This window comes from Lytechinus variegatus, chromosome 17 (assembly GCF_018143015.1).
Source record: "Lytechinus variegatus isolate NC3 chromosome 17, Lvar_3.0, whole genome shotgun sequence".
NCBI lineage: Eukaryota > Metazoa > Echinodermata > Echinoidea > Temnopleuroida > Toxopneustidae > Lytechinus > Lytechinus variegatus.
This window is the reverse complement of record NC_054756.1, coordinates 14,324,838-14,337,628: the sequence shown is the minus strand read 5'-3', so window position 1 is coordinate 14,337,628 and position 12,791 is coordinate 14,324,838. Positions and strand designations below refer to the sequence as shown.

Below are 12,791 nucleotides of genomic sequence, written 5' to 3'. Positions count from 1 at the left end.
GTCAATTATTTACATAGCAACAGTTGTTATATGAAGATAGTTTTATTCAGAACGTTTGAACCAAAGTAGTTTGTGGATTTGCTCTCATTCACCAACAAAGGATAACCACAAATAAAATACGCTTAAATAAATAATAACAAATAACCTATATTTATAATTGATTATGTGATTTCTTTGATAGTCACAAGAAGTGGCTCTGCGTTTTTTATCCTTCAATACAAAGCCTGAATAAAAGTCTAGTGTAACATGTGCTGCGAGAAAAGAAGGCAGTGACTTCCGGGTTCTCCATAGCTACCACTGTACACAAATGAGTTTGTAAACACGGTAGTCCATATGCACACACGTACACACAAGATCGGCAAGTCAAAACCCAGCCCATATCATCAGCTGTACTACGGTCAGATCACAAGTCAACAGCAACATAGATATTGAATTTTTGCTCATTTGATTAAAAAAACAAACAAAATGTCAAGAAGCGCAGGAACTCTTCAAACTACTCATCAGGCAACATACATCCCTCCCCGATTGATGCCAGGGTAAGTCAAATTTTGAAAAGGTTTGCTGTGATACTAGGCATGCTTGCTAGGACTTAGGAGTAGGACTGGTGTCTGTGAAATGTGTGACTAACTTTTTTGTTACTAAATTAGGCCTACGTTATATTCTGAATCTGAATAGATGGGTCAGCAAATGTTGTTGGGATACACATATCCACGCTAACATAGTGAAGAGAGTGGAATGACTTTTATTGAAGTTGTTTCAGTTTTACTTTTAGTTTAAATGACTCCAGGCATGCCAGGGAGGGGCAATTTACAATTGAGGAGGGGAGTTTATATTCATTAACTTTGTTGTTGTTAGTGTCTATGAGTAGCACCAGTAGCAAATAGTACCTAGCAGCTCATCAACCTTGTGACAAACACTGAGAGAATACTGAGGAGATCATTTGGGTGTGGAAACGACCCACAACAAATAACAACAACAACAACAACGTCTATTAGTAGTGAAAGTGAATATAAACAATCTAACTTAGCCAATAATAATATCTAATGTAGATCTACTTCATTGTACATTAAGTAATTACAGTTAGATTTCCAAGTTAAGTTGGCTCACCTTAATATTATTAGCTAGGGAGGCAGCATAGCTCAGTCAGTTAGAGCGCATGTTTTGGAAAGATCGTAGATCTCAACGTGAGAGGTTCGAGTCCCACTCATGCCGAAACGCATCTGACAAAAAAATCTGATGCTATAGCGTTGTGTGTTAGCGTGCCTCACCACTGTGTTCAGTGAAGGTGTGAATGCAGTTGGAAAAACACTCCTTCCATCAGAAAGGACACAAATGTTGGTCCCGTGTATAGGAGAGTCACAACCTTATGCACGTTAAAACCAATACACTATTCATCAAAGAGTAGGGTGTTCACCTGGTGTTGCACCTGCCGGTCCTGGCAAAATTCAGGTCAAGTCAATCTTGACGTTCATATGCCATAATAATCAATATAATGATTGTGGGCATTAATGGAAACACAAGACAAGACTATGTTGCAAATAATCTCATTCATGTTTCTGTCTGTAACATACAGTAATGTTAAGTATAAAGTATAAGTTACAATTTAAGTCTAGATTATCCTTGTTTTTCCACTCTCAAGATCTAGTCTTCGTGTATCTAGACTAGGCCCTCGATCTAATAGTCTGTGGCAATGACTGGCAGTATCTGTATCTGTCCGTTGACGTACAATCACCAGCATCTGGTTGTCGCGTACGTTTGAGTTTAGGGGGTCAAGCACTAAACACAGTTAGTTTTGATAGTGTGCTTTGGAGACAAGGGTGTTAATGTCCAAACCTTCAAGTTTGAGTTTGAATACTCCTACGTCTTTAGAATTTCTGACATCCTCAGAGAGAAGGTTCCATTCTGGGATAGTCTTGGGATACAGGGAGTGTCGGTGGCAGTCTTTTGTGTTTTCAGTGTACATGTATTACTTGTTTTTAATGCTCTATTTTCATTGGTATTATTCATTGTCATGACTAACTTGCAAATATGGTAATGTGCAGGTTTACATCTAATAAAGGCAGTTAACATTTTGTCAAGGGTACCTTTTTATTTCCAATACTTGTTTAGGGTAGGGTTTCACATGCCAATACTTGTGAAGGCCTTAATTCCTTGTTTAGGTTTTTTTTTTAAACCCATGGTCACTCATGGTATCTACTCATCAATGGAAGTGCCCCCCCCCCAGGAAAATGCATAAAAGTGTGTAGAAGTAGGTCTACATCTCAATTCATAAAACAAATGTGCAGATATATTATTGAACATACCTTGAACATACCTTGAAGTGCCACACTTCCATCTTCACATAGGTAGATATAAGTGTGGCAGAGTTTGGGGGGCTTTGTAGCCCATTAATAACCCAATTTTTAGTCTCTGTTTAAAGTTGAGGAGTGAGGACGATTTGAAAGCTTCTTCAGGGAGTTTATTCCAGCTATTGAGTACACTTTTGCTGAAAAAAAGTTTTTCCTTATGTCCAGTCTGGAATGAGTTTTGTTTTTAGCTTTTGAGAATGGCCTCTGGTACTCTGAAACGTTGCTTTCTGGAACATGAAGTCAGGATTGATGTTATCGATCTGTGACATTATACGGTAGGCTTCAATGAGATCACTCCTCTTCTGTCTTTGTTCCAATGCTGACGTAGACTCTAAATAGTTTTCAATATTCTTAGTCTCAAGATTGCATATACGTTATCTGTTCCTTTTTTTATTAGATACAAAGGACATTGCCCTACTATGAAGTTCGATTACGGGGAGACATACGGAAATGCCACTGCCAAATGCCTTCAAGACTATCGCTCCACAACCCTGAACGACAGCAAGACCAACTACGCCAATGGAGGCCAGTTCCCGACGGTCTACACTCATAACCCAGACCAAGTGATTGGAGCTAGGGACAGGACCAGGGAGAGGTGGAGGACAGAACCAAAATACTCTCTCAGCAATGTAAATCATGACAGGAAAGAAGAAATCAACAAATTTGATAAGGTAATTTGAAACCAGTTGTCAGCTGAAATTCCAATGATATGTACATTTTTGAAGTCACATTGGTAATGAATTATCTCTCCAAGTTCAGTACAGCTAAGTAAGGTGATAGGGTCACTTTTCACTTTTCCTTGGCAATCCTTATTTTTCTAAAAAAGAAGATTAGGAAAGAAGGGGTACAGATTACATTCAGTTCTCCTACGTGTAAGTAGTGATTTTCCATACAATTGATTATTTGCTTTCAGACCAAAATATGAAACTAAGAAAAGGTGAGGAAATGTGGTACATGTATAATACATGTACATACTGGAAAATAAAAGTACTTGATAATTTTCATATTAAAAAGTGTTATGTTTTTATGTGCACCCTACCGTATGTCCAAGGATTACACTCAATTTTCTTACTCTTGCAAGTATTGCAGGGGCATAGCACTTTCTTCCAAGAAGGAAAATCCAAAGTCTACATTGGATTTGATATACATGTAATAATGAGACTGTTCTCATTGCTTTTAGCTTGCTCAGGAACAGAGGGAACACTACAAGGACAGAACGGGTACCGTCGGCCGTGTGAACGAGTTCTTGATTCCGCGGTCAGCGCAGGAGATGTATCATCAGGACAGCGCATTGTAAGTTAGCGTGCCGGTTTGACGTGATGAGGGCGCACTTTGCACCTACAGTGTGAATCCATGGCACATCTTGGGCTATGGTACACCGACATGACATAAGGAAGCAATATGATATGACAACTAAATATATGTGTTATTGAAATTTTCATTCCCCAGCTTTTCTTCTGGGCCAAATTCAGATACAGTACATAGTATCGATTAATGTCTGTATATTTTGTCACTTGCTTCCTTTTGCGATTGTTGTAAAGAGGGTGTTTCTAAAAGCATTTCATAAAGTTATGCATGACTTGCATGTAAAAAATGACTGGAATATGAAATAAAATACTGCAACAAGTTTTCATGAGATACTAACTGAAGAACAACTGTATTTCACATAATTTTTGCTAATTATTTATTATTAAGACAAAAATACCTTGCCATGAAAGTGTGTTTTAAGAGTAAAAATGTTGATAATATCTTAATATTTCAATTTCAAACAAAGTGATTTACTTAGACACACATTTAGCCTCCCATATTCCACAGTCATTTGCATAATTTTACGAGGAGCTTTATTAAAGGGGAAGTTCACCCTGACAAAAAGTTTATTGTAAATATAGCAGAAAAAATAATAAAAAAATATTGCCGAAGGTTTGAGAAAAATTCATCAAATAATTAAAAAGTTATTAGAAATTCCATTGTTGATTTGTGACGTCATATGCGAGCAGCATTCCTACATAGCGAATGGTAAAAAATCAATGAAAATTGAAATGTCATTTTCTCATGGGGCAGCTGCTCGTTAATGTCGTCACAAGTCCATAACTTTGAACTCTAATAACTTTCTTACTCTTTAACGGATTTTCCTCAAACCTTCACCATTATTTTTTTTACAATTTTTCTGCTATTTTTACAACAAAGTTTTCTTCAGGGTAAACTTCCCCTTTAAGCAGCCCCTGATCTATCAACCTTCATAAACTTAACTTTCACATTTAACTAGCGCTCGTTTGTACAGATTTTCAGTGTGTTTAAATGTACCTTTTTATGATCATATCGTCCATATCTCTGTTCAATTTTGAAAAGATTGACTTCAAGCATCTTTTCATGTTGAGATAAACAAGATTGAATTTTTTTCATTGATCATTCCATTGGTTTTGGGCAGCATATATTAGTAACATCTTTGTAATCCATAACATAATTTCATCTTAAAGATTTCATCAATATATTTCCCATCCCACATCGATATTGGATGGTGGAATTGAAAATTTCAGTTGCCATGCACAGCAAAATCTTGTCTTAATTGAAAGAAAAACAACAATCAAATTTGATTCATATTAATATTTGTTCTTTAAAGATTGAAATAGGAGAAAGTAATGGTATAAATCCGCTCAATTTGATACATTTTTCGAAAAATTAGACTCACACTGCTGCTCTGTTATTGTGAATCTCTCTCTCTTTGTGTATTTCAGTTTTACATATTAACTTAACCGGTAGAATGTAGTATATTGGTACTTTTTAACCTGTCATGATTATGTAAATTCAAATTACAAAAGATATACCTTGAAAATGCAGGGAAATGTATAAAATATACATGTATAGAAATTAGCATTATGTATGCTATTATAATTTCTTGCATTGTTGGTTGTTTTTGTTTTTTGCAAATGGGCTGATAAGGATACTAATAATCTATCTCACTTTGCACTGAAATATTGCTAGAACTCAACTCAGAAATAGCTTTAGATTTATGTTCTTGATTATTACTTGCCGTTAACATATGTGTGAATTTTATTTTGAAAGTCAATGTTTTCTTATCCATGTTATACATGTACATGTAGATTTAGACATGCGTTGTGGACTTCATAAGTTCAGCTATGTGTGAATGTTCAATATACTCATTGTCTTTTTAATATACTGTGAGTAACAAAATATTATTTAGATTTTTTAAAAGGATAATTTATAATATTTTTCCTTATATCTACAGTAAGTCTCCAAATAAATTTACCAGATGTTTAATGATCCCTTCAGTTTATGTCATATTTAGAATATTTGACCATGAGTGGATACATGTATGTTTGCATTTGGCTAGATAAACATTTATTATATAAAAAAAAAACACTGAACTATACTGCATTTGAGTATGAACATATTAATAGGCCTACACTGGAATTGATAAAGCTGAATTTGATATCATTTTTTTTCTCTGTTACACCTTGATATGGTTCTTCTACATATGTAATCCTAATGTAATTTGACCTCATGTTATACAAAAGAATATCTGGCTGAAATTTAAATTGTCTTAACATTTGAACCAAGACAAGAGTATAAAGACACTTTACCATATATGTCATATTTTCACTTGATCATTAAAAAATAAACCTTTATATTAGTAAAAGATATATATACATGTATTGTAATAGCATGGGAGAATGTAAAGTTAATATTAGATTATGATATACTAGTATAAAATATTGATTTGTTATTTATTCACACTTGATTGAAATCAATGCAAAGCTAATGAATTTGAAGGGGAAAATCCACATAAATAAACCAGAAATCAATTAAAATATTATATAATACTTAAAGTAATAAATGTTTATGTTTGTTTAGATTGATTGGGCACGTGGTATTCATGTAATATTATCAACATAGGAAACTATCATTTTTTAATTCATACTGTATTCCTATTCTTCTTGGCATACTTTATCTTTTCTTCATACCTTTGGTCTTTACAATACACACATATCGTTTGATTCACAACAATCTCTAGCTGTATATAGTGCTTAGGAGTCAAGTTGATTATATTGTGCAAGTTGTATGTAACTGCATATAATGAATATCAACTATATGTTAACCTTTACATGTAATGTAAATCAATTTCAACGTCTATACATGTACATGTATATGTTTCAAATTCGGGATCGTACTAACCCATGCAATTAAACCTATAGAAGATGAAAATAATGATATTGTTTACTCTTTGTCACACTAATACACATGTCTAGAATATGAACTCACTATCTACGCACTGTACATTTCATTAATCTCATTAACAATAATCATTATTTTGACTGTTAATTCCCACCGTTTGTATGTTGACTTTCTGTCTTTTTTTTGTGTGTGCATGTGTATTGCAGTGTTTTTCTCTCCGATCGATGCCGCTTTGTGTTAAGTTCTAAATTTTGCATTGCTTCCTCATGATATGGCAAATTGGCAATGTATTTCAGAAAACTCTTACTCCCATTCGAGCTGATGTTATTCTCAAGCATTAAAAAAAGAAATGGAAAATCCCTCGTGAAATATTGGATAATTAGTTGTGCACCTCGCTATAGTTGGGGGAAATATAATTTGTAAAAGCTCAAGGAAGGTCCATTTGTGATATGACTTCGTATATATTTCATGAATACGATTAATCTATGAAAATAAACAATATTCAAATGAAAACCTGTTATTCATCGAGTTATAATTTTCACCAGGATCCTGCACCATCCATTGGTTGGTGACTTATGTGAGATTTTAGTCCTTCCCGTAGGCTGCTGTATAAAATGTTTACTACCATCAAACATTCAAAAGAAAGTAACCTCGGGACCATGGCAGAATTATAATAATGATAATGATAATAACTGCATAACATTATATGTTATTACCATAATATTGTCGATTTCATGCAACAGGGCCCGACTGTCAGAAACTCATTATTAATTCAAATACCTGGTGATTGAGAATGGGCATGAATATCTCGTTGTTAAAGGGATGGTCCAGGCTGGAAATATTTATATTTCAATAAATAGAGTAAAATTTCACAGAGCAAAATGCTGAAAATTTGATCAAAATCGGATCACAATAACGAAGTTATTGAATCTGGCGAAACAGTTCCAGGCATGTCTTTATCAATATTCTGTAAGTGGGCTGATGGTGTCATATCTCCACTTGTTCGTTTGTATTTTATTATATGAATTTTGGTTTATTCAAAAATTTTCTACGAAGAGCTAAAACAATTTGATTGTCAACTGATAAAGTGCATTAGTTATTTAGGCCTATAGCTGCAACTTATTTCATCATAATGGAGATATATCATTTACACATGTACATGTATGAAAAATGAAACATTTATGATTTCATTTAATAACATAACATAAAGGAAAGTGACGATGTGACATCAGCCCCACCTAATGAATATTCATGACGATGTACATATAACTGTTTTCACAGAATAATGATCAACTTTAAAATTCAAATGTTATTTGTTATCCGATTTTGATGAAATTTTCAGCATTTTGCTTTGTGAATTTTACTCTTATTTATTAAGACATAAATATTTCCAGCCCGGACCATCCCTTAACAATGTTGCAGCGAGATATTCGGTGTTACGCGCAGTACTCACTGAACAGCACTGAACCTTAAAATCCCCCTCCCCAAAAACCAAATGATTGACGTAATTCTGACAATCGAATGCACTTTCTTGATAAGTAAAATGGGGGAAAATTAATTCTCATGGAGTCCTTACAGTCGAATCTCAACTGTTTTGAAATTTAAAAAAAGGCCTGAAATAAAATTAGCATGCCGGCTATGATGCTGTACATGTCATTTTCACTTAAAAGAAAGAAAAAAATTGGAATTTCAAAAAATAATTTTACTTCAAAGAATTCAAATGTGCATTTTATCAACTTTTGACCTTGAATTATCGTGAGAGATGATTTTTGTATCAGTGCCAACAATTACAAATACACCTAGATCTACATAATCTGGACTTCTGGTCTCCGTGACAATAAAAAGTAAAGGGAAATCCCCACAAGTTTTACCCAACTTTCACTTACGTCATTTTTGTGGCAAAGGACTTGAAAGTTTGCATGTCCTTTCAGTATATTCACCAGAGGTCATACCTAGTATCATGCCCCTCTTTATCGCTCTATCTCTCAGTATATTCTCTCTCGATCGCCTCAGTCTCTCACATTCTCTCTTCTGATTTGTGCCCTGAAAGGAGGGGGGGGGGTAGCAGTTGGCCCCATACATATACGCTTATCAGATATGGAGAAAGGCAAATGGAATTAAGAGTGCCAAAAAAAAAGAAGAAAAGATGGAAATCGTATGATCATAGATATTGCCGTAACTTAATCGCCACCTTTGATTGATGAAACATCATACCGCTCGTTGCTGCAACTTATACCCCTATTGCGTGTGATTAAACAGCATGCTGTGACAAAAACATTATTTCTTGCGAGCCAGCAAGACACTGGCGTAAAGGTGGGGGCGCGCCTGCCCCCCCCCCGAAAAAAAACCACGACAAAGGAAAAAAAGGAAAGGAAAGAGAGAAGGCGAGATTTTCTGAATATTATCATAAAATGTCAGAATCTAAAGCACAAAATTTGATTTTTTAATAGAAACATCTAAAGTTTTTGCTCGCAACTTTTTGTCAAATTTTACCCTATACACAATCTAGTCCCTCCAAAACTGTTGGCTCATTACGCCACTACAACAAGACAAGAAAACAGTAATTGATTCCTTCATAGTTTGTCAAGTGAAATATGCTTAATTGGTCAGGTAGGCATGTCTACAAAATAAATATCAGAGAAAATATGATGTTGACTCACCCATCCCCTTAAAAATCAAATAATATTCAAATAAGCGCAGCTTGATCCAGCCGGCAGCCGTACAATATTTTTCCATTAATTTTGTTGATGAATCTCATTTGCTTACATGCTTCTGTGCTCTCTTGTGTAACTTGATATTTTTAATGCGCTTCGAGCGAGAAATGGGGAGGGGTAATTGATTCAGTATCGAATTCGCACAATGTATCACGACAAACCCCTTCCACGTGGAGGGCGGGATAATGATTATTTTTTTTCAATAAATATTGTTTTGACAAATTGCTGACCGTGTTAGTTCGTGGGAGTTGAGCTGTAATTCAATGCAAAGAATGATTAAGACCACAGGCCTAGATGTAGGCTAACATCCAGAGATGTCACTAGAATGTAAAAGAGGAATTTCCTGTGTCATTTACGCTTTGGTGTAAAAACATTGAAATCTATGTCCTTCCGTGAACTTTTTCCAAGGGGCCCGCGGAACGGTTTTGAAAGTGCAGGGGGGGGGGGCGGAGTTCATCCAGCTCTTCCTCCGTTTCTCCAGCCCCTGTATACCAGAACACCCCGGTTTAGGGACTGAGTTGTGAAGCGATCGAGAGAGTCTCATTTCCCCCGAAAATATAATAGCACAATAAAAATGGTTGAATGGATGAGAAAACTTCCGGATCCAAATGAAGAAATTTATACGAGAACGATATTTTTGCAAATATAGTTAGATTTTCTGTCATTACTTATATTTATTTATTATTTTGGGGGGAGGCGGACTTGAGGCAGAGAGCAGAGCGAGGACTACAACAATGATATGCTTTATTTAAAATCCAAAATTTACAGGCTGAGATAGGCTTCGTAAAGTAACGTTTACGTTGTTAATAAAAAAGAATATCTTCAGATACTGGACAGGGGCGTGCCATAAGAGTCTGAATGTTTGAATATTTAGCAATTATGGGCTCTGTTTTTTTTTTGGGGGGGGGGGACTGTATCAACCACAAAGCCCCTCCATCTTTGATCGGACAATCTGTAACGCAGGGATGGGCCTTCAGTGTATTTTGCTGGGAGTGAAATCATGATCATTGGGGGAAGTCACCCCCCCCCCCCGAAATAGCGTCCCTTTATCGGCAGTCATGTAAACTCAAATAAAGATAAAGATTGACTTATCATACACTTGCGAGATAAATCTAAAGTGCATATATGTAATATTGATTTATTGGCTATGCAAAATCCTTTCATTCTAAAATATTCAAATTCCAGCTATAGGAATTATTAGGACTACCGATTATTACCATCCCCGATATTTCTCCTTAACAACGCACATCATCATCATGATCATGTCTTTTTTTTATACCAAAGAAGCTTAGCATATTCCCTAATTTGCACACGTCTTACCGGGACATTTTTCTTTTCTCTTTCATCTTCATTTCATTTACAGAATCGATGACCATGTGGATATGCGAGAGGAGGCCTCGACGAGCACGACGAGGAATGTACCGGTCCATCGGATGGCCATCCCACCCATCCAGACATTCAGCAAATCATCAACGGTCCGTGATCGAGCAATGCGTGATGTGTTCTTCGAACACCGCTAAAAGATGCTGCCCATTACGTACTTTTTTGTATTTTTTTCAGAAGCATGTATATGCATGGCATTATGTACATAGGACCGGAAGAATATCTAGCCGTCGTGAAATTAAGTGTGGCAGATATAAGGAAATGATTAACAAAGTCACATAGTATTGCATGGACCTGTTTGAATTTTCATAAAAAGTTTATTGCCAGAAACAACTTATGTTTTTATTGAAACTTTTTTTTCCTTGTCTTATCAGGGTAGGAGGCGTTTGGAATGCCTTCCAAATTAAATTTTGAGTGTAGGCATATTTCAAAATTTATATTAAAAACAAAATGCTGTAAAATCTTTGACATTCTCACAGGCCTAATTCATTTCCCATAGACTCATGTGTTAAAGTGGCACTTAAAAAGAATTCATAAAAAATAAGGAGGAAATTCAAGGGTTGAATGCTTACTACCAGTGGATAGGATAAATGTCTGACATGCATACGTACCAGAAAAGGGTACCTCAACCGGCACATTTTAAAAATAAATAAGCATTTCTGAAGACTACACCTGACGGGACCAAATTCATCACTTGAGAGAGTAAAATGACCCTAATTCTTCCGCCAGTAAAATATAGTTCCATAATGGTGATATATCTTTCCAATTTGGAAAAAGTAAGTTCAGTAGGTACCCTCCTTAGAATCGGTGCAGTGTTGTCAGTCATATTCAATCTTTTTTTTCAATCAGCAACATCAAATTAAAAGGGTTGGCTCGAATGAATATCTATGGCCGGCCAGTGATTAGGCCCGTGTAACCAAAAAAAAAATTGAATGAAACGGCATTAATGCTTGGCCCTCTATTGGTGACTGCCGGTATATCGCGACGCGTCGGCAATAGCGGGCCAATTTGCCAACTAATAATTGATTTTTGATACTTTTGCTTTTTGCGTCATCTACGTCACACACAAATATAGACACCCGCGCACGCATTCTTAGTCAAATAATATGTGAAGTCGTTTTACATTTCACCGCCAAAGTGGGAACGTGTGCGAGCCGTGCTGCCAATCGGTCTAATTTTTGGACATTTTGTTTATAAACACAAACAAACGTGATTATTATCCATCAACCGATAACGTTTGCTTTCTCTTACACAGTCATATGCCTAACATTGTATTATCCCGCGTCGGTCTAAGTGTTCAAGACAGGGTATTCAGCACTGACTTTATTAAACTTGTTTAAGACGCGGAATACATCGGCAAGGCTTGGAAAGTCCCCAGTTGTCGGGCTCTCGCGTCACCGTAAGTAGGTGAAAAAATGAAAAAGTATCCCTAATATACATATAATAGGTCCATACAACATGTTCAACTTAAGCCCATCCTAAAAGCTCTTCATATAATTATTTTCTGCAATAAATAATTCTTTCAAATCTGAATTGAATGGATCTGATAAAATGATGCGGTGATTGTCACTCATAAATTATGAAAACGGAGAAAATAATAGGAACTATTTAAGCATAATTACCGATGTAAAAGCTTGCAATGAAATATGTGCATAGGCTTCTATCATGAATGAAGACAATGTTATACCTTATGAGCGCGTGGTTTATAAGTGTGCTTGCGTGTGCTTTATCAATATGTAATTTTCGCACTACGGCGAGAAACTCTTAAAAACCTAGAAAATGTATTGTCAAATTCCACTTCATAACAAAGGGTATACCTAACAAAGAAGTCTTTGTCAAGAATTGATGAACAAAACAGCAGGGTCGTTCTGGACTTTCGACAAACGACATAATTTCCAATTTTCGTCTGTCAGCTCCAAAACTCAGGACGAAAATGCTGTTCACGGGTTCAACAGTTATTATTTCCGACAAAGACTTCTCAGCTGTGCATTGTCATTCGAGGGACTTCAATACATTTACTGTGTTCTTAAATTCATTCTGCGTAGCCGGTGCGAAAACTCGCTATTTTTACAACTTTCATATGAATTTAATTGGTTAATAATGGTATGAACATCGGCACTGACACTGAGCCTTATAGGAGATTGAACCCGAC

The 12,791-nt window shown here is 35.8% G+C and overlaps 1 protein-coding gene across 1 annotated transcript; it reads left to right on the top strand.

Moving 5' to 3' along the window:
* Window positions 1-291: 291 nt before the first annotated feature.
* Window positions 292-11,138, top strand: LOC121430997 (protein FAM166C A-like). Its single transcript, XM_041628448.1, has 4 exons — window positions 292-536; window positions 2,746-3,019; window positions 3,529-3,641; window positions 10,620-11,138. The coding sequence occupies exons 1-4, from the start codon at window positions 466-468 to the stop codon at window positions 10,774-10,776; spliced, it is 615 nt and encodes a 204-aa protein (XP_041484382.1). The 5' UTR covers window positions 292-465; the 3' UTR covers window positions 10,777-11,138.
* The last annotated feature ends 1,653 nt before the right edge of the window (window positions 11,139-12,791 follow it).